This window comes from Acipenser ruthenus, chromosome 16 (genome assembly GCF_902713425.1).
Source record: "Acipenser ruthenus chromosome 16, fAciRut3.2 maternal haplotype, whole genome shotgun sequence".
NCBI classification, from domain to species: domain Eukaryota; kingdom Metazoa; phylum Chordata; class Actinopteri; order Acipenseriformes; family Acipenseridae; genus Acipenser; species Acipenser ruthenus.
This window is the reverse complement of record NC_081204.1, coordinates 6269396-6291618: the sequence shown is the minus strand read 5'-3', so window position 1 is coordinate 6291618 and position 22223 is coordinate 6269396. Positions and strand designations below refer to the sequence as shown.

The following is a 22223-nucleotide window of genomic DNA, read 5'->3' as shown; positions in this document are numbered from 1 at the left end:
AAAAAGCTATGTATTTTATTTTATTTTCTTACAACCCCCCCCCCCCCCCCAAAAAAAAAACACATCTAAAGTACATTCTAAAATGATTGAATCTAAAATACTGATTCTGTATTTGAAGATTAGCATATAGAAGGGAAACGTTTACATTTTGAAGACATGATGTTTAGTTACAGTACACCGAGACACAGTAAAGCCTATCAGTCCCTGTACCAAAGCAGTCTGGCATAAATTGTGTCTATGTCTTTTTTTTATTTTTTATCTAGAACATGGTGTTATAATGTTGATAGGGTATTATGTCAGAACCTTGACACAATTACAATAGTACTGTACTGTACTTGAAGTTGGCCACATATTATTTATGGTACTACAAGAACACCCCACCCACATTCACACAATGACGTGTGATATATTACTTATGCGACACGCTAGTTTTAAATGCATTTTCCCTGTTCTTTCATTTAATATTGTAATAAAAAGTATGTCCTCTAAAAATACAGCCATTCGATCCAGTATTGGCAAACAGACAGAAGAGGCGTGATAAAACGTTCCTACCTTCAGAGAGTTTAAACACGCCTACTCGCACGAGCGTGCAGAGTACTGAGAGGCTGCTGCAGCCAGAGCAAGGGACAGTAAACTAACCCACCAGAATTGCCTTTGACTGTGGACCCCTCTTTACATTATGCTTGTTCACCAGAGATTACGTGAGAGATTCCTGATAAAACGCAAATCACTGATAACAAATCTGCCACTCAAACGTCGTGGGTAAACAAATTGGATGAAGCAGATTCGCACAGTTTGAAGGTTGGAGACAACTACTTAACCTGTGACTGAGGTTGAATACTCGAATTAATTTAAGGGCTGCTTTCTAAGTAAAACGGATAATCATGCAGCTTGTGTTCTGGGCACTGGGATTTGCAACATTACTCCAAGACTTCTTGAATGTAGCAACAGCGGCAACAGTGAACCCCCATATACATGAACGACAAGGTAAAGTTGCAAAACTCTTTTATGGATTGATACTAATTAACGTAAAACTGTTTCAGCACACGTTTGTTTTTTTAAATAATGTAAACAGTTGTTCACTTACTGGATTTAACAATATGAAGTTATAATGCTAAATAAATAGGCATTACTGTAAATCTGGGAATGTGTTTGACATGGATACACTTTTTAGATAAAATGTACAGGTTTTCGTGCAGTGTACTTCTTCAGTTGGCTAATTACTTTAAATAACACCATATTCAATATTTAACCGAAACACTACTTATAGATTGTAGTCATTATGTTGGAGATGCAAATATTATTTGTTTCCCGTTTTCAGCAAAACTGCTTGAGCAGCAGGGTGTTTTTGAGATAGTGGTTCCCACAAGAGTGAATGAAGTTGGTGAAGCATTCCCCTCTAGCATGCACTTCAAAAGGAAAAAGCGAAGCATTGATAATTCCGGCAGTGGCGCTGACCTCTGGACCTCTTCACAAATTCAATACAGAATTGTGGCTTTTGGGTTGGATTTTCACCTGAACCTCACCGCAGATTCTGGATTTATTGCGCCTCTTTACACTGTCACGCAACTTGGAGTACCCCTCAGCAATAACCAAGCAGATCTTCCCTCTGAAGAGGAGGACACCGATTTTAAGCACTGTTTTTACACTGGGCACGTCAATGCAAAACCAGAACACATTGCCGTTATTAGCCTATGCTCAGGTTTGGTAAGTACCCATTAATTATACATATATAATTGTAAAACAATTGCTAAACAGCTGGATAGCAAATGTAGTGTTTCAAATTATTATATTACTGTAATATGTTACTATACTGTATTAGTGTTTGTATGTGTGTTTGATTAATTGTACACACAGATCTCTTAGTTTGAGATCAGTAGTGACATTACCATCCGATCTGGTAAGGTCAATCAAAAGCCTGCTTTTGTATCTTTGGACCAAAGTCCTTAAAAGTCTGGCTGCTTTAGTGCAGTAAATTACTGGCTGAGTAAAATGAAAAGTCTGTTCCCGTGTCTAAGTTTAGTAGTATACCAGCATGACGATCAGTAACTTTCATGAACGCGCAAACGTTAGGAGTCCCAATAAGCATACGATGATACTAGTGTACTGTACAGCCAAATGCTCAGGGGAGTCTTAAACTTTTCTGCCGATGACGTTCGAGTAAGATCAAAAAAGAGCCTAGATGACGTCAACACGAGGGGTTGAGATGTTAAAATGTCATGGGTACGTAGGTGGGCGTAACCCTTGCATAACTGACAGTGAGAGAAAGTTTGAGAACTTGCTATTGCAATAACGGAAACTACATTATACGTTCGGTACAGTAATGTGTTATCAATATTTATAAAAGATGGGTATACATGTGATTATGTAATATTAGTATCACTATGGTCATCTTATTAACACCCCATGGCGCCCAAATTATTTAGAAATTGAATCTAGCTGTACTGCTGAGGAAACATACAGTAACTGTATGTAAATGTAACCGCTTTAAAAATGCATACACACCACTCTATTAATTCATAAAGCAAAAAAGTAATATCTGTCCTTACCTTTTGTAAAGAATGTAGTATAACATAGGAAAATTATTCGTAGTCTTGAACAAGCAAGAAAAAAACAAAACAAAAAAAAAACGTTTAAAGTCCCTTCGTAGTACAGAAGTAAAGACGCATTGTCTATTAAAAATGGGGTGTAAACAAACGCTCAAGTCTCAAACTGTACAATCTCCCAAAATACATAGCCTGATGCTTACATAACGTGTTGTCTTTAATAATGCTGCGCAATGCGAGTTTGTTTACCTGCTTCAGAGAGTTGTTTGGGTTGGCTATGTGGGCGGTGCAGTGTTGACTACAGAATTGTTTAAGGAACAAAAATTAATCCATGTGTAAAAAACAGTTGGCACACTGAAGGGGTTGGCTTTAGTCCCTTGATAATGCAAAATTGATTGTTGAAGGAGTAAATTCTTAATGTGTTGTTATTCAAATTAAATACACATAAGGTATATTTGTAGTCGCCTATTTATGACCCTGTTATACTACCTTAAAAGGGAGTGTTTGATGAAAACACAATTGACATTGCTGTTCTGTGGTACTCCTCTCATGCTTTAGAAAGCTACAGTCCTAACACGAAAATTAATAAACAACAGGAGTTTCCTGGATAGGCTATATATGTTCCACTAATTAGTAACATTAACAACCCACTCCCCACCGACCCTCAACATAACGCTATTACTTGTACTGAGTACCCTTTGGAGACACTGAGAATTGCTTCGACCTAAACAAATCTATAATAAAAAACTAAACCTCAGATTGATAATGCTTAGTTGTAGTAGTTAAACATCTTCCATTATCTGATACAATGTGTAAATGTATTTCCCTTGTTTTTTAAGTTTGGCACTTTCAGGTCTCCAGAAGGGGAGTTTTTTGTAGAACCTCTCCAAAATCACAAAGGCAAAGACTATGAAGAAGAACACAACAAGCCTCATGTTGTCTACAGAAAAGATACACCCAACAAGAACTCAACCTGTGACGCTTCAGGTAAGGACAATTTGAAGCTCTTTTCACTGCTGGCATTTAGCTTTTGAAATTCCTAGCAGTTCTGATATTGTGTAATTTGATGAATACATTTGGTATATTTTTTGTTAAACCCAATTAGTAAATATTTTTTCCATTCAAACAACTAGCTGGCTAGTTCAGCTGTCTTACAGAAAGCTCAGCATCTTTAGGTTTGTTTTTAGTTACTTTTTACCTACTGTTTTTTTTTTTAATATTTAAAATAAATGTTGTTCACGCCATTAATTCTTGTACTGATTACTGAGCACAGTCGTAAGGCGTCGTTTTTTAAGCAATGGTAGTTTTTAGTAATAAGTTACTCTGGCTATTCTGTTGTGGTTTTTGGTTAATATTTAAAAAGATGTGTGAGGGAGGGCATTGAAAAACATGTTTCAAACAAGTTTATGTGACAGAGAGCAAGGTTATGTTAGAAAAATCACTTCTGAAATTGCCTCATTAGGATCAGTAGAAAATGTCATTTCAAAATCACAAGATGAATGCTTTCAGGACTTGGACATTTCAAATAGTTGTGGTTTGAAAACAAACCAACCAAAAAAAAAACTAAACTTTTTTCTTAAGTTTCTTATAGTATTTCTGTAGATCATATAAATGCACTTCCTGTGCAACAGTGGGGAATGGGGGCTGAAAATATTTGATACGCAGGAAGTGAATTTATAGTGTGGTGGCCTTGTGGTGTTATGCTAGTGACAGGTAAGGTAAGATTTTTTTTAAGTTGTGTGTTATTTTAAGCAATATGTTGTGAAACACTGTTTTATTTTTTCATTAATTAAAAATATACATTTCTTGGAAAAGATCCATTCAATTTCCCCACAGTAAATATATTCTCCAGAGGCCAATAAATATGTATAGGCCAATGATTTGTGAAAGTTAATATAGTCAAGTAGATAAACATCACTTGTGTCAATTTAGTTCACCTAGATCAATACTATAGGTCCAAATATTAATGGGATATTGGGCCACCACTCTTAAGTGTTGTGGACCATGGAAGCATAACAGATGCTTAATGATTACCACCTCTGATTTCTTCAGGCATTTTTATTTTCACAATTTGTGTCCATATAATAACACATTAAAAGTTGTTTTTATTGTTACAGAACTGTATTAAGAGCATTGGTGCATTGTTCTTTAGTAGCATTGCTGTGATTACTATCATTGGATCTTACTTTGGTACTTAGCATTCCTCAAGACTCTTGCACTTCCTCTAACCTTTACAGTGGTCAGATAAGGAGATCTGATAATTCCACTAACATTAAGTAAACTGCAGAGCAGTAAGGAATACTAAGGTTAATTATCACAAAGAAGACCTAGACCACTTCACAGTGCCTTATTGAATGATAAAGCAGTCATGCCTGTCATTGAAACTCTACCGGCTGGATGTTGATTGGGATGGGGTTCCCCAGCCCGAAGCGAGGGCTCTAATGAAATTTGCTTTGTAGTTTATCTGTCAATGACTTGAAATCAGTCAAGTGCAGAGTTGGGGTCAATTTCTGTTTTTCAATTCCAATTCCAGTTCCAATTCCTTTGTCCAATTCCTTCGAAGGAATTTCATATTTTAGAGACAGAATCATTGTTGTGATTGTTCAACTACTTTCAATTGAAGCCAATTTCATTGACTAAGTGGGGCTATTTCTATGCAAAAAAGAAAAAGAAGTCTCAACGTTTTCTCGGGTTGTGTGTGTTTCCATGTAGCCCGAGAAATTGTCATTCCAAATGCAAATAACCTCATTAATATTAGAATACGGGAGGGTGTATTTAAATGTTTGTGTCTGAGTTCCAATTTGGCCTTGCGTGACTGCTCATATCGTACAGCTTTCTTAAACTGGGTTTCCAAGTTTTTAGGTTGAGTTAAAACACTGAAAGTGCAGCCTGCCAACAAAATATTTGCAGACCATTTGGCCACCAACAAAATATAAGCAGACCTAGTTACGCAAATAATAATTAAAAAAAAAAAAAAATTACATAAAAAGCGCTGTTTACTATGATAGTTTTTATTATAGAATGTATTATTTGCTAAACATATTTGGCTGCATATATATTTATTATAAACCTATTTTATTATTATTATTATTATTATTATTATTATTATTATTATTATTATTATTAATTAGTCACAGGATTTCACTGCTGAAGTCTCGTAAGCATAATGTATGACTTCTGGACATGTTTTCATGCAAAAAGTTTTTGGCCAATTGTATGACTTTTTAGCAGGAGAACGCTATTTACCCACCCTTTAAAGTCATGCAATGCTTTAGACATGCACTTCCAATGGCGCGTGGAATGTGCATAGTACATGAGTGCTACGTCACATAAATAGGGACTGTGGAGAGAGAGTGATGACTTTCTAAGCTGCATGGAAACCCAGCCAATAAGCTCTTTTTATCAGAATACTGCTAATTGCAATTTTGATCAATGATGGTTTGAGATTGATTAAAAGGGAATGGGAATAAAACACTGAATTGAGAAGTTATTTTAAAAAGACATTGGAATTGAAAAACAGGAATTGACCCCAACCCTGGTCAAGCTGTGCCTGGAAAGAACCAAATACAATGGTATCTTGCTCTAGTTTTATAAAGCAAGACGTTAATTGAAGTTTATATAAAATGGCCATATCTGCAGTAACTTGAAACAGGTGTTTGTGTCAAATCTGTTACAGGTACAGATTATTCTTAAGCAGCGGGGAATCCTCCCACTCACATTGCTGCCTATCTAAGTAAGACTATGGGAGGTATCCTGCCAGTAAAGGAGTTGAAATATGGTGCTCTGTGTTGTGTAAAATGCCCCATTAGCTAGATGAGAAAAGTACTGGTTTGACACCTTTCCCAGAGGTTTTGATTTAATGTTTCAGAATGCGGTGTTCAAGGGATCCTAGGCTCTCTAAGAGTCACATAACAGGTCACAGCATAGACCCAGAGGTTAAGTTGATTGATGGTCTTAGCCTTTCTTAAGAAGTCAGTTGAAATGAGTAATGAAATGCTGTCCGAGAGAAAGTCTGCATTGTTTTTGTTTTATGTCATTTTCTTTTTTAGAACACAAACATAGACACAGAAGAAATAAAAGAACATTGAAAAAAGGGCACCCAAGCAGTATATTTTCTGATTTGGAAACTTTAAGAACTGGTATTGCTGCAAATCACCTTTCTACAACGTCCAAGCAACCAAATGGGAATGACACTAGTCAATATGGACCACACAGGAGAGCAAAGCGTTTTCTATCATACCCACGTTTTGTTGAAGTCATGGTGGTTGCCGACAGCAAAATGGTGGAGCATCATGGGAATAACCTGCAACACTACATCTTAACATTAATGTCTGTTGTGAGTATGTTTGGGTTTTTATTTTTGGGGGAGTGCGGGGGGATTAAAAGGGTGATATTTGCTGCAAATTATAATTAATAATTATTAAATGTATTTTAAGCAGCCCAATTTTTAGAAGTCTTCACAAGGTTACAATATATAAATGAAAGTAATGTTATACACACACAAATCACTTTGTTAAAATTAAAAGGGACTATGAAAAATGTTCTTAATTGAGAGTCCTAATAGAGTGAGATGCTCATACTGTTTTCAAATTGAAAAGGTCTGACTTAACGTTGAGTTGGTCTTTATATGGATCACAAGGAGGGAGTCTACTGTACTTTTACATGCAGCTTGGCTCCTTCTAACAAACCTGCACAGCATTGTAATTCTGCATGCAGAAGGTTAGGTGACCTATATTTAATTCTGGCAAAGGCAGCTTTCACTGCTGGATGGCAGTCTGTAATCAAGTTTCCAACAGTGAAGTCCACCATGCTTTTGTGTTTCCCAGGACCATCAAACTTAATTTAACCTATAGGAGTAGACTCTATAAGATATGTGATTTTTAAATAGGGCAATGGTCTTTTTATAGTATACCTTTGGAAAACTGTAAGATTTATATCATGATATGTGTTCTGTCACTGCATCATTTATTTATTTGCTTTAATTAATTTCCATCTAATGTCTTTGTTTCAGGTGGCATCTATTTATAAGGACCCCAGCATTGGAAATCTAATTAATATTGTTATTGTAAAGTTAGTTATAATAAATACTGAACAGGTAAGATTTGTTTATATTTGAATTATGCAATACATATTTTTATAAATCCTAAACAAACACTGAAACGAAAATGTTATATATTCGATGTCTTTTGTTAATTAGGAAGGTCCTGCGATATCATTTAATGCCCAGACCACATTAAAGAACTTCTGCATATGGCAACAAACTCAGAATCACCTTGATGAGACTCATCATGCCCATCATGATACAGCTGTATTAATTACAAGGTAAACATTACAGTGTGAACTTGGTAAGTTCAGGAGATAGGGACATAAGCGTGGTATGTGCTTAGTTATTACAGTCTGGCTTAGGACCTGGTATTCCATCCCAAAAGGGGGAGGACAGAACACTGGCTGGTGTTATTGCACAGTGTCATAGCAAAGGCATCAAGTAATTTTAAGTGTAAAGTGATGAGGCCCTTATTGTAAAGCCAGTTTCATTACGGTTGATTGAATGATTAATGAGGTGATTTTAAGAATGAGTGATTTTAAGAACAATTCACTGCTTTCATAAAATTGTTAGCTAGCTAGCTAATGTTACTGCTTATTTTAAATTAGTAGTTCCACAGTCATTTTTTTTTCTTTTACAGACAAGATATTTGCAGAGCCCGTGACAAATGTGATACATTAGGTAAGCTTTTTTTTGTGTGAAATGTCTAGAAATGTTATACAAAGTGTATAACAGCAACCCTTTTTAAACCATAAATAAGAATTGTGTACTTTTTCTTGTTTTTTGTAATGTGTTTTATTGCCCTTATGTTTCTGTGTTTCTGTACAATTCTGAACAAAATAGTGCTGTTTTATACTATGAAAATGCTGCATTCATCATATACGTTGTTCATGAAAATGGACATTTGTTTTAAATAATAACCATAAAATCCTATTTCTTGACAGGTTTGGCTGAGTTGGGTACAGTCTGTGATCCATATAGAAGTTGTTCCATCAGTGAAGATAATGGACTAAGCACAGCTTTTACAGTAGCTCATGAACTTGGTCATGTGTAAGTATTGCACCAGTTTCTACAGAACATACAGCACATGTGTTTTAACATTAAAATGTAATTACCAGTAACAGAAATATTGAAGAATATGGCTACAAACCATGGTTAAATTATTCTTGCAAAAATAACTGAACTTCAAACTATAATCCTCCTCTCAAAATACCCATGAGACTGTGATTGATTTGCTAAGCAGAAGAATAAGGGTTGCAAAAAATGATGAGCAGATGTAACTTTCAGTTGTAGTATTATGTGTAGTTTTGATGTCCATGATCTTTTTATTTTCTGAAGTGAGTTAATACAAAATTCCTAAAGCATTTTCTAGGCGCTCCCACATATACATTACCTTAAGAGTATGCTAGCTCTGTAACATTTAACAGTTTTTTTTTGTGAATACTGAAAGATTTCAAAAATTACCTCTTAATGGCGATGTGGGACATGTTTGGTGTTTTTTTTTTTTTTTTTAATATAAAAATCTGACTTAGCCATTTTTTATATTTATATTGATGAAAGTTTTTTTTTTTCATTTGCTATACTTTTTGAAAAACTTTTTTTTTGTGTGTGTGTTTCTAATTAGGTTTAACATGCCTCACGATGATAGCAACAAATGCAAAGAAGAAGGGGTGAAAAACCAGCAACATGTAATGGCACCGATGTTAAACTATTACACCAATCCATGGATGTGGTCAAAATGCAGCAGAAAATACATTACTGAGTTTCTCGAGTATGTGAATAACAGGTTTTGTCAGTAATTGTTATACATAATTGTAAAATGGCTTACATATGGTAAATATACAGTATCCTTATTAGTTAAAAAAAACATTACTGATAATTCTATGTAATAGAACACCATTTTTAATGTTTTAAATTTAATGCTGTAAACCTCTTATTTTTTTATAAAAGAAACTCAAAATTAGGGTCTGAATTTTTGTGATGAAGAACAACTCTAAAACTATTGCATTGCATAGTATACAGTAAATCATGCAATTAGCAGACATTTAAGTTAACAATGAAATGGACATGTATTTATGGCACACAAATAAAAGGGGGGTTACAATAAATGCATATATTTTTACAGTAATAAACTTTTTAAATATGTCATGTAAAAATGGATTTTCTTCTCTTGTAAGTTGATTTTTTTTTTCTTTTCAATGTTATTAGTACAGGGTATGGAGAATGCTTGCTTGATGAGCCTACATCTAAACCATACACTCTGCCTCAACAACTTCCGGGTCGCATTTATAGTGTTAATAAACAATGTGAATTTATTTTTGGACCCGGAACTCAGGTGTGCCCGTATATGGTAAGCAGCTTCTTAATATTTTATTAGTTACATTTTATATAATCTAATTTCATTAGCGTGTTGTTTTATAGCTATACAAGAAAAAAAGTGACATATTTGATTTAATGCTGCACACTTCATATATTAGTACTATTAGGGAGGAACACAGATGAGTTACTACTTGGGTAAAGGAGGTGATGAACTTAATGCAATAGATCAGAAACTGTATGCAAACATACTATAAAGATAACTTACACAAGTGTTTACCAATCTTTACTAGACACAATGCAGGCGACTTTGGTGCTCAAGCCCAGAAGGAGCTCAGAAGGGTTGCCGTACTCAACACATGCCTTGGGCTGATGGAACTGAATGTGCATCTGGGAAAGTAAGTCTGACAAATATTCGATCCAAAGTACAGTGCAATATGCTGCACACTGTTCTACGGTTTGGCCTAAAATGCTCTGCACTTCTTCAACAGAATTGTGACAAATATGGCTTCAGCTGCAGGAACACAAGCTCTTTCCCTCCCAGAACCTCCTAACGTTGTGTCGCTTTTTTTCTTTCTGCTTTAGTACATGAAGCTGTTAATTAGTACTTTCCAACATTATACTTCCTGCCTGGTTTCCTACATGGAAGATTTTAGGGCACCAGTGGTAATTCACAAAGCCTTACATTTGTCAAAAGTCGACAACTGGAGTGGTTCTTCGTAATTACTTTCAGATTGTACTGTGTATTCCTAAATAATATAGTCCTGAAAATACTTTTCCAGAAATGAAAGACCCCCTCCAATACTGATTTATACTGTAGTAAGAACGTATTTCTTTAGTTAAAAGAGCAAACAAATAGATAAATATAGTAATCGAACATGTAATGATTCTGTTTGATAGTTTAAAAAAAGGATACTGCGTGCTTTATGTTCCCCCACCCTCCCCAGTTTGTATTGTAACTGCCTTGTAGTTCAGGATATTTGTATAGTTTCTCTGTTTTTTTTTCTCCACAGCATTGCAAGCATGGCCTGTGCATTGCTAGGGAGCATGAAGCTACAGCAGTTGATGGAGCGTGGGGAGTCTGGAGTCCTTTTGGAACATGTTCCAGGACCTGTGGGGGTGGCATCAAAATTGCAGTGAGAGAGTGCAACAGACCTGTGTAAGGAAACTTGTAAAACTGCAAGATTAAAAATAAAAAAGATAACCCAGCTCTTCTCATTTTATTTTAAAAACTGATAATTAAGTCTTGCAGTATTAATAGGGCCGACTCAATTTCTTAATTAAACTCTTGGAAAAGTGTTCATTGTGAAACAAGATCGCTTGTTTTTTCTCTTGTAACTCGAATAAGACTATGATTCTGTTTCATTGATAATGTAAAAAATAAAATGCAGCTCCTTATTTTTAATTCAAACCGAACGCAAAAAGCGAGTTTAGTTAAATTGCTTTTCCCAGATTTAAAATCTTATTGACTTGCTGCAAAAATGTTATAACCTGTTTTGCAAATAATAGTTTCCTCTTAATTACAATTTAATTAAATCAAGTTAACTTAATTTGCTGTTTGCGTTCGGTTTGAATTCAAAATGAGGAGCTGCCTTTTTTTACATTATCAATGAAACAGAATCATAATCAAGTTACGGGAGAAAAAACCAAAGTGAACTTGTTTCATAATCAACACTTTTCCAAGTGTTTAATTGAACGGAGGGACATCACGTGATCAAAAAAATAATAATAAAACTGCACTGCATGGGTCATGAATATACTGCTGTTTAAATTAAAGCGACAATTTACATTAACTGTTCACTAACCACGCTCTAATAAAATAATAATTATAGTGTTCATATTGTTGTGTATTTACATTGCATATTCTTGTGGAAATAACATGAATAATGGTCAGTATGTTGCTTTGCTGAAAAATGTATTTAGGAATTGCTTTAGGGCAAATATTAGGGCTCTTGGGCTAGAGATGAATTCTAGAGATAAGTATATTATTATTATTATTTATTTCTTAGCAGACGCCCTTATCCAGGGCGACTTACAATTGTTACAAGATATCACATTATTTTTTTTACATACAATTACCCATTTATACAGTTGGGTTTTTACTGGAGCAATCTAGGTAAAGTACCTTGCCCAAGGGTACAACAGCAGGGTCCCCGACCGGGGATTGAACCCACGACCCTCTGGTCAAGAGTCCAGAGCCCTAACCACTACTCCACACTGCTGCCCTATATAGTATATGAAAGCAAATACTACCGGAGCCCACAAGAAATGCCTTTGTACATTTGTGCAATTTAACTGCCCATGAAGTCTGTTTAATATCTCCTTCATTTGTTTCTATTGCAGACCGAAAAATGGTGGAAAATACTGCCTCGGTCGAAGGATGAAGTTTCGATCATGCAACTCTGACCCTTGTTCCAAGTTAAAGAAAGACTTCCGAGAGGAGCAGTGTGAAGCCTTCGATGGAAAGCATTTTAACATTAATGGTCTACCTCCAAATGTACGCTGGGTTCCCAAGTACAGCGGACGTAAGTCATTTCGCAAAATTCTCATTCAAATCTTTACGAAAGGTGCGTACAGTTTCTTAAAAGTCAAACCACCAGTAGCTTTAACTGATCCTTTTTTATTTATTTATTTGTATTCCCCTTCACAGTTTTAATGAAAGACCGCTGCAAACTCTTTTGCAGAGTTGCTGGGAGCACAGCCTATTATCAGCTCAGGGACAGCGTTATCGACGGTACTCCATGTGGTCCTGATACTAATGATATCTGCGTACAGGGTCTTTGTCGGGTAAGACATTTAATAACTATTTTGTATTAAACAATATGAAGGAATGCCTGTTTACTGTGGGAGTTTTCTGAAGGGCCACTGCAAATGATGAGCTCTTGCTGGATATAATGGTATTGTACGAATTCTAACTTACCAGCACATATACTGCTTCCTACTATGATTGGCATTAATTGGCAGCAATTTCACATGGAGAATAGCTGGAAGCTGACTGCATTACCCTGTTCAAGCTTGCCATACATCAATCACTTTTTTTAAACTCATACAATATTCCTTAGTGTTTTGCCATGCTTTCACTTTACTTTATTCCACTTAGTTATGCTTTTCTCTTCAATTTAGATTTTAAATTGAATTGGAGTTCATACAGTTCAAAAAGTGAAGGCATCCCACAATAAAGTATAATGTTGTAATACAAGTCCTGCACATATTCCTTTCTTTACAGCAAGCTGGATGCGACCATGTGCTAAACTCAAAAGCACGAAGAGATAAATGTGGTGTATGTGGTGGTGATAATTCTTCTTGTAAAACAGTGTCAGGCACATTTAATACAGTTAGTTACGGTAAGAGGAAAGTATATTATTGGCATGTACTATTCTTAATATTACTTTCATAAAAGGATCTGATATATCAATACATGTAGAGATTAAATGAAATAGTAAACATGGACACTTTCCTTTCAGGATATAACATTGTTGTACGTATTCCAAGTGGTGCTACAAATGTTGATGTGCGCCAGCACAGCTACTCAGGAAAACCGGAAGATGACAACTACCTTGGTAAGTTTATTAAAATATTACAGCTTTTATATTTGTAATCTGGAGTTACTTCTGTGTTGTAATTTTTAAATAATTTAAAACTGATAAAGTACAATTGCGCTGTGTACATGTTAGTCCAGCCCAGAATTCAGGGTGTGCTCAAGTTGTTTATGCTCATACAAATGCAAAGGCACTGAGACAATTTTTTTGTTCCTCTGTACATTGTGTGTTTAATCCTAGTGGGCGATTAAGATATAGGGGATTGAAACACTACTACCTGTCTACAAATGACCCAATTAAAAGTAACAGGATTAGATACAGCCTTGTGAGTAAAGCACTATGTACAATATTTTAACGTTCACATCACTGATGTATCACATGTGAAGTGCTACATTTTAAATTCAGTTACAACACAAAACTTGTACTTGGAAGTGTGTTCCAGTACATGCTTAAGTACAAGTGGTCATGAGGAGCGTTTAAAGATGCTAATGAAGGCCGGCCTGCATATGCTTATTTACACTTGACTAAGTGTTAAAAATGTAACCTGAGGAACTGTGTAAAGACAGAAGCAGCCTTTTTACATTTTAAGTGCAAAGTGATTCCTCCAACCCCAGAAGGTGTAAGGAAGTACCCTTTGGTTAAGTTTGGGCTGTAAACTAGTTCAAAAGACAATTAAGACACCTCAAGAGACTGATGGGTTTCTAACATATATGTCAACATTTAGTAGGATGCACAGCACTTTACCTGATCTATTGTTGATTTTTTTTTCAGTTGTCTTGTCTTGCAGCAAGAAACTTTGTAGTAGTATAACTGTGATGGGTGAAATGGTGGGGAAAGTAACTCAGGAAATTAGCTACATAATCACATTAGTGTGAATTTGTGCAATAGACTGCTGTTTTACAGGAAACCACTCAGATTTGTTTCCAAGGCATGATGAATGTTTTTTGTCCCAATTAGATACACCATTTTTATACTTGCTTAAGAATTTTGGTAAAAACATGAACCTCAAACAATTTCTGTATTTATCAGTTTAACGTCACCATTTTGCTAGTTATTAGTATAAAAAATAAAAATAAATCTTTATTGTAATATATTTTCAGAAACCTGAGGAATCTGAAAGCGATGTTTTGAAGTACTGGTACAAATAACTACAATAATCTTGAAAGACAATAATTAAATTTCACTTTTCACGTATTGGTTCACTGATGTATTTTATTTTTCTTGTTTCCTCGTAACAGCTTTTTCCAACAGCCGTGGAGAATTTCTTCTAAACGGAGAGTTTGTTGTTAGCATGTTTAAAAGGGAAGTTAAAGTAGGAAACACCTTAATAGAATACAGCGGTTCCGACCACGAAATAGAACGAATCAACTGCACGGATCGCATTGACGAAGAAATTACAGTTCAGGTAATGCTATAAATTGGTTCAAAATATTTGTAAGGTGGTTATTTTCATATAGTTTTTTTTTTTTTTTATATGTTCCAAAAAAAAAAAAAATGATTAAAAGCTTTCCCATGGTCTGTTTTTCACTTCTTTTATTTTTAATTCAGGTTTTATCAGTGGGAAATTTATACAACCCTGATGTACGATACTCGTTCAATATTCCCATTGAGGACAAACCGCAGAAGTTCTTCTGGGATCCATATGGTCCTTGGCAGGAGTGCAGCAAGCGTTGCCAAGGTATGTAGTGAGAACGATACGCTGCAGAGAACTGGATGCAGCCTGCAATAGGATTCTGTGACTCTTCTGAGCTAAAATAATAGGTGGTACAACACAAAATTCGATGTACAGCTATGGCCAAATATTTTGCATCTCCTAGAATTTTAGGATAGTATTTGTTCTTCTGTAACTGCTACAATGGTTGTAATTTTATTGTTTGACAACCGTTATAGCTGCAATAAAAAGAAAAAAAAAGAACTGATTATAACAATCAATGTGGTCAGTCACAACTTATTTTTCTGGGAGGAAAACTTATTTTGGAATATTGGATTTGTATAAAATAAATCAAAATTAAATAAAAATGTAACCCCTGTTATCTTATGTGCTTCTTGAACAGGTGAACGCAAGAGAAGACCTCTTTGTAGCAGAGAGTCTGATCGTGTGGTAGTTTCTGATCAAAGATGTTTAGGATCTCTCCACCCTCCTCTGGTAACTGAGCCTTGTAACACAGAATGTGAAATCAGGTGAGGTACCTTACTAATTCTTCATTAAACAAGTAAGAGCTACAATGGTTGGGCTTTGTCATGTTGGTAGATTTACTGAGCATATGCTTCGGTGAGACTGATTTACAAACAGTTTATGTCACCTCAACTGTTATTAAAAAATAATAATAATAATAATAATAATAATAATGTTTGTACTGTGACAAAAGCAAATTAAAATTAAATTGATTCTATAATACCCTGATAAAGCTTTCTAATGTGTTGTGTAACAGGTGGCACATAGCAAGGAAAAATGAGTGCACAGCTCAGTGTGGACCTGGTTATAGGACTCGAGAAATCTACTGTGCAAAGCACAGCCGGTCAGAAGAGAAAACAGAAAAGATAGATGACCGATACTGTAGCAATCAACGCAAGCCAGATGAAACGGAAGCATGCCAGGGGGAATGTAACGTAGGAGGCTGGCGGTATTCTTCTTGGACAGAAGTAAGCAAACCGCAGTCCACGTTCCATTGCTTTCTTTACCTTACACAGTGCAAAGCATGGCAAAAGACGGAAAATAATCTGCTGTTTTGTTTTTGTTTCAGTGCTCCAAAAGCTGTGGTGGTGGTACCCAAAGAAGGGGTGCCGTGTGTGTTAGTTCTCTGGGGTCAGTCCTTGATGACAGCAAGTGCAGTCAGCAGAATAAGCTTGTTACCCAGAAGTGCAATGAATTTGTGTGCCCACAGTGGAAAACAGGTGACTGGTCAGAGGTAAGTGACGTTTTAGACATCGTTTATTATTTATGTATTATTATTATTTATTTCTTAGCAGATGCCCTAACACATTATTTTGTACATACAATTACCCATTTATACAGTTGGGTTTTTACTGGAGCAATCTAGGTAAAGTACCTTGCTCAAGGGTACAGCAGCAGTGTCCCCCACCTGGAATTGAACCCACGACCCTCCGGTCAAGAGTCCAGAGCTCTAACCATTACTGCACACTGCTGCCCCGGTACATGAAATCTTGTTGTTCTGCCAGCATTTGAGAAAGTTAACCGGAAATAAACAAATCGGGCATTTCATTTATTTCGGGGCTTGTAAGTATTCTTAAGTTGTTCCTGACTTGTTTTAGAATCGGCCAATGATGGTTTAGAGTGGATTGCTTTGAAAATCTGGACCTCTATATATTCCTTTCAGATTTTTTTCAGCCCCTTTATAAACCTTCTTTTAGTCTCGTGGTTACCAGTGTTGGATTGATGCTGCAACATGGAATCACTCCTTTTTGTTGGACAGCTCAATTGTCTGGCAAGAACAAGAAGCTTTGATTGTCCTGCTGCTCAGACCTTGACTTCTCTGGCCACATTCACTTGAGTCTTTCATGCTCTGGAAACAACTCAGATACAATCAGATTATTTCGGTTTTTGGCAGTTTGACATTATTCCAGTAATGTTTATCCCAGTATTTGGTGTGTGGTGGGCCTCTGCTGACAGCGATACCCCAGAAAGAGATATGAATGCAGGTTTTGTTGTTGTTTCATGTTCTCACGCTGTGGGGTTGTGTTTCCAGTGTCTTGTGACCTGTGGGAAAGGGTACAAACATCGGCAGACCTGGTGTCAGTTTGGAGAGGACAGGTTAGATGACCGACTGTGCGACTCTTCATCTAAACCAGTATCCATGCAAACCTGTCAACAACAGGAGTGCGCAGCGTGGCAGGTTGGACCATGGGGGCAGGTCAGTTTAAAATGTCCTTGTTTGTTGCCTTGTAAAGGAGTTCTTAAATTTTCATATGTTTGTAGACATATTTATACCAAAGCTATAATATACATTTACAAAATTAAACCAGGCAGGTTTTCTAATCAACAAAATGTTCTAATCTTTCAAACTAAAGAAAGGAAATGTCACGGAAACATCTCTATGTGCTTGCAACGAAACATGATTGCTTCTCAAAATACTGCATCTTATCTTAAATGCAGTGTGCAAACTTCCAATAAGTACAAAAGTGTGACACAGATTATGCACTCGCATACCATAGAATTGGCAATCGTGTTCAATGTATATTTGAAGACATTAAATGAACCATGTGCAATTCTAGCTGAACCGGCGCCCTGCAGATTTGACCTAATTTCACTCAAGCTGGTCAAGTAGAAGAGTGCGGCATGTGCTGAACTTTGATTTCTAAGTGGGGGAAGAAGTACAGTAACTTCCAAGAACTTCTCTTTCCTTTCATGTTCCAGCCATTGCTTTTAACATTTGTGTGAGGAAGATATGACAGGAGATTGTTGCTATAAACATTGGGTTACAAAGGGTGTATACATGATTTTTCTTGTTGCTGCTTGCAGTGCACAACCACATGTGGCCCGGGCTACCAAATGAGAGCAGTTAAATGTGTTGTAGGATCATATGGTTCTGTCATGGATGACACTGAATGCAATGCAGCTACAAGACCAACAGATACTCAGGTAAAACCACCTACCTTTAATTTACATTTTATCTTCAAGTTCCCCCCATTTCTTTCATGCATGTGCTGAAGTTTCTTCATCTATATACCCAATCTAATTAATTCTAATGTAATCCTTATTTCTGATACTCAGTTTTAGTTATGAACCCTGCTAACTTTCGTTTGATGGGGGAAATAAGTGGAAGTGTTGATACAAAAAAAGTCAAAGAATGATGTACTGTTTCAGCGAAATATTTAATTTAACCAGTATACAACTTCTGAGTGAAAAGATAGAGCACAGCTCCTAAGATACAGAAAAGAACACTGTTTGCGAGTTGTTATAATATAGGAAGCAGTGGTGGGTAATTAAAGCTGAACAATGGCAGTTGAGAGGCCCTGGGTTTGGTTCACAGCTCAGCCACAGGCTTTCTGACCTTGAACAAGTCACTTCACCTCTGTGTGATTCCAGCCATTCATCCGTGAAGCTGGGTACAAGCGGCAGATTATAAACTGCATGGGCTGTCCAAGGTACATGATTTCTCACAATCAACTGTGTGAAGGGGTACTGCTTGCATTGCTGGAACATCTAATATGAAAAATAAATAAGGTTTGCCTAAATGAGTCTTGCGCTGTGTGGCATTTTGCAGAATTATCTAAGATAGAATCATGTATTAACTTTGCTTAAAAGACTCCCTCCACCATGAATCAGTGCTGTGGTTAATATTTGATCAGCTGGATGTACAGTTAAAGTAGATTAAGTTAATAGTAAACTGTTGCAAAGCTTAATATATGGTCATACGTTTCACTACATATATTGTGTTTATTTAACCGGTTACCTGCCTATTATTACCCTAAAATCCCTTTGTGATTGTATGTTGTTGTTCTCTATTGAGAATACATTATAAGTGAACCATTAATTTTAGTGCATCTAAATTTTGACAGGACTGTGAAATGACTGTGTGTCCCGCTGCACAACCAGTTGTTCCAGAATCAAAACTACCATCACATGGGGGCCACAGAACCCAGTGGAGATACGGATCCTGGACCCCAGTAAATACATTTTAAATCCTGTTTCACACTTAACTGTCTATCTGAAGTGGCCAAGCTTTCAGAATACTATTTGTTTTTTTTTTTTTTAACGTAAAATGTTAATATGCCTGTGAGTAATTGAGAGTTAATCCAGTTGTTCTTTTTTCAGTGCACTGCCACGTGTGGGAAAGGCACCAGAATGCGGTATGTCAGCTGCAGGGACAATCAGGGTGGAGTAGCTGAGGAGTCGGCTTGTTCCCATCTTACTAAGCCCCCTGCCAGAGAGGTGTGCTCTGTTTCATCTTGTGGACAGTGGAAGACGCTTGAATGGACCTTGGTAAGAATTTTTTTTTTAAATATAATATAGTTTAATTTAGATTAAATGGGGAAATGGAAACACTTCATTGTGTCAGTTGATATGAACTGTGTGTCAGTTATAATGAATTGGAAATTGGAATTGCATGGGAAATAATACTATTATTGTAGTTTAGATACTGTATTTAAATTCCTGACAACATTACCGGTGTTACCGGTGAATATACTACTTGGACATTATTGGTGTTACCGAACGTCCACTGACAAGAAATTGACCAGAAATAAGAAAATCCTAAGCAATCTATAGGGTGTATCACTTTTGAAACAGGTAGTGTAGGGATCTGACATGACTAAATGCATAGTTTAATATTTTATATTTTTGTATCAATGTATATAAAGGCATATGGCTGAAGATGATATGGCTGTGAAAAGATAAAATGCAATATACTTACATCTCTTGGATACGTATTCATATGGTTTATTCAATATACTTGTTATATAAAAAAGCATCTACCCATCCTGAACATGTGCACATAGTTTGGTATTCATTCTGGCAACACTGTATGCATTTCTGGCCTTGGACTTCGTCTTGCGTGTTTATCGAAGTCTTTGGCACAGGCATTGATTTACTCCCTTGACCTCGCAGACATTGACCGTGAAGCCAACTCTACTTTGAAATTTCTTAACAAACATGTACATTGATCTGCGTTTGTTTGAGTGTTAGCCAGGTTTCTCATTTTGGGCAGAAAGGGTCATTTTGTTGAACATTTAAAAAAAAAAAAAAAGTGTGTTGCTTACAACAAAAATTACAACTGTAACATCTAACTCTTTTAAGTATCAGTATCTCCACTATTTTGATTTGAACCCGTACCAAAATATTCAGTCACTCCCTATCAACTCACTGACAGCTGCTGTTGCTTGAGCTGACACTGCCAAACTGAGGCAGCTTGGCACTGCTGCTTATAGACTGCAGCTTCACATAATAACTCCTTAAACCACTGCTAAAACAAAACGAACTAACACTTATTGACTTGTTTAGATGTATTTCAGGTAAAACTATAGAAACCAGACAAACCGGTCAAGTCATTTTTGACTGATGTGATTTTTTTTTTTTTTTTTTTTTTTAGTGCTCTGTGAGCTGTGGTCAGGGGAAGACGACAAGGCAAGTGGTCTGTGTGAATTTCAGCGATCAGGTTGTTGACGTGAGCGAATGCGACCCAGACGATCGTCCAGCATCCGAACAGGAATGTGCCATGTCTCAGTGTCCCCCTCACTCTGACCAGGGGAGATTACCCACTCATCGACCCCCGGGCCGTGCGTATCCCCCAGGAGCCCACCAATGGAGAATAGGACCTTGGGGAGCAGTATGTACATTTTTAAATAACAAAAATAAATGTGCTTAAAAAAGGACATTTGCACACGTGACGTAATTGCTTTTAGGTGTGTTTTTGTCTTTTTTTTAGTATTTTAATGAATGTCAAAACAAAACATTTTCATTTGGTATTCTGAAAAGCTTAAGTATTGAGATTCCTTTTTGTAATTTTTCTGACAGTGTTCCAGTACTTGTGCTGGAGGGTTCCAGCGGCGTGCTGTTGTGTGTCAAGATGAAAATGGCTATGCAGCAAGTTACTGTGATGACAGGACTAAGCCAGTGGAGCAGCGATCGTGTGAATCTGGTCCATGCCCTCAGTGGGTCTATGGTAACTGGGGAGAGGTAAGATTTGTGCTACTCTGTGTGAGAAATATACTAAAATTCATAGTAGCAACCTACGATACTGAAATAGCAATGCTTCCTTGCAAGTTACATTAAGTGACATATGCAGCTTCCCGACACAAATCTGGAAATTATTACAATGTAATTACACAAGCATTTACTTAGGTTGATGCAATCCAACTCTTTAACTGTCTCCCTGTTTTACCTAAGAGGTAAAAAATCCAAATCTAGTGCCAACTCTAACACCTATTTGAATATAGTAACTCAAGGTTTATCGAAACGGGTTTGGGAAGCCTGACCCTGAACAGTGTAAATGTTTTAGTTGGGCACCATTTTGGTCCAGTAATATGGGGGTCAGAATTTCACAGTCTGACAGTTGATCCAAAATGGTGCCCACAACAACTCTGCCTGATACTTGCATAAGCTCCCTTTTATATAAAGCTTGCTGTAACCCAGGTGTCTAATGTGTGCGTGTAGCTTTTTTATTATTTGTTTTTTTATTGAAAGATCATCAGATTTGTTTGCAATGTTACACGTTTTCTGTTCTTCTGCTTAGTGTACGAAGTCATGTGGTGGCGGAGTCAAGACCAGACTGGTTGTGTGTCAGCGGCCCAATGGGGAGCGATTTAATGATCTGAACTGTGAAATTCTTGACAAACCTCCAGATCGTGAGCAGTGCACTTCTCAGGCTTGTCCTCCAGATGCAGTCTGGAACACCGGTCCTTGGAGTTCGGTACGGCCATGAATATTTTTATTCTGTAGTCTTGTACAGTTTTTCTAAAGACAGGATTTTTTTTTAACAGTGTTTAAGCTTGTACATAAAAAGAAAAACAGTGCACTTAATTTATAGAAGGCCAGTAACATGTAGGGTAAAGTACTTTTCTAAACAAGAATTTTTCGACTTCCAAGTTCACTATGCACATTTTATTTTGATACCTGTTGCTCCTATTTTTTTTTTTTTGTTGTTGTTGGTTCATATTTACACTCTGTGGCATTTAAGCATTGGTTTGTAAGTAATGCTTTTAAGTTGAAACCTGTATATCTCTTTTATAATTTGTTAAGTAAGCAATTGCTTAATTCATGTACATAGTTCACAATGCAAACCACTGCTCAACTTGCAGTTATGCAGCAATAGCAAACTT

The 22223-nt window shown here is 36.4% G+C and overlaps 1 protein-coding gene across 1 annotated transcript in view; it reads left to right on the top strand.

Annotated features, from left to right (window-relative positions):
• The first annotated feature begins 464 nt into the window (after positions 1 to 464).
• Positions 465 to 22223, top strand: part of LOC117412356 (A disintegrin and metalloproteinase with thrombospondin motifs 9-like) — a 46684-nt gene continuing 24925 nt past the window's right edge. Inside the window, exons 1-28 of the mRNA XM_058988593.1 lie at positions 465 to 987; positions 1322 to 1707; positions 3386 to 3533; positions 6596 to 6882; positions 7558 to 7641; positions 7744 to 7868; positions 8231 to 8271; positions 8535 to 8640; positions 9215 to 9361; positions 9799 to 9940; positions 10200 to 10304; positions 10920 to 11065; positions 12250 to 12431; positions 12557 to 12693; positions 13133 to 13250; positions 13371 to 13466; positions 14684 to 14850; positions 14994 to 15123; positions 15500 to 15626; positions 15878 to 16088; positions 16190 to 16354; positions 17153 to 17317; positions 17926 to 18045; positions 18966 to 19073; positions 19222 to 19389; positions 20495 to 20731; positions 20920 to 21081; positions 21638 to 21814. Of these exons, the coding sequence (XP_058844576.1) occupies positions 885 to 987; positions 1322 to 1707; positions 3386 to 3533; positions 6596 to 6882; positions 7558 to 7641; positions 7744 to 7868; positions 8231 to 8271; positions 8535 to 8640; positions 9215 to 9361; positions 9799 to 9940; positions 10200 to 10304; positions 10920 to 11065; positions 12250 to 12431; positions 12557 to 12693; positions 13133 to 13250; positions 13371 to 13466; positions 14684 to 14850; positions 14994 to 15123; positions 15500 to 15626; positions 15878 to 16088; positions 16190 to 16354; positions 17153 to 17317; positions 17926 to 18045; positions 18966 to 19073; positions 19222 to 19389; positions 20495 to 20731; positions 20920 to 21081; positions 21638 to 21814 (4290 nt within the window). The 5' untranslated portion in view covers positions 465 to 884. The remainder of the gene's footprint in view (positions 988 to 1321; positions 1708 to 3385; positions 3534 to 6595; positions 6883 to 7557; positions 7642 to 7743; positions 7869 to 8230; positions 8272 to 8534; positions 8641 to 9214; positions 9362 to 9798; positions 9941 to 10199; positions 10305 to 10919; positions 11066 to 12249; positions 12432 to 12556; positions 12694 to 13132; positions 13251 to 13370; positions 13467 to 14683; positions 14851 to 14993; positions 15124 to 15499; positions 15627 to 15877; positions 16089 to 16189; positions 16355 to 17152; positions 17318 to 17925; positions 18046 to 18965; positions 19074 to 19221; positions 19390 to 20494; positions 20732 to 20919; positions 21082 to 21637; positions 21815 to 22223) is intronic.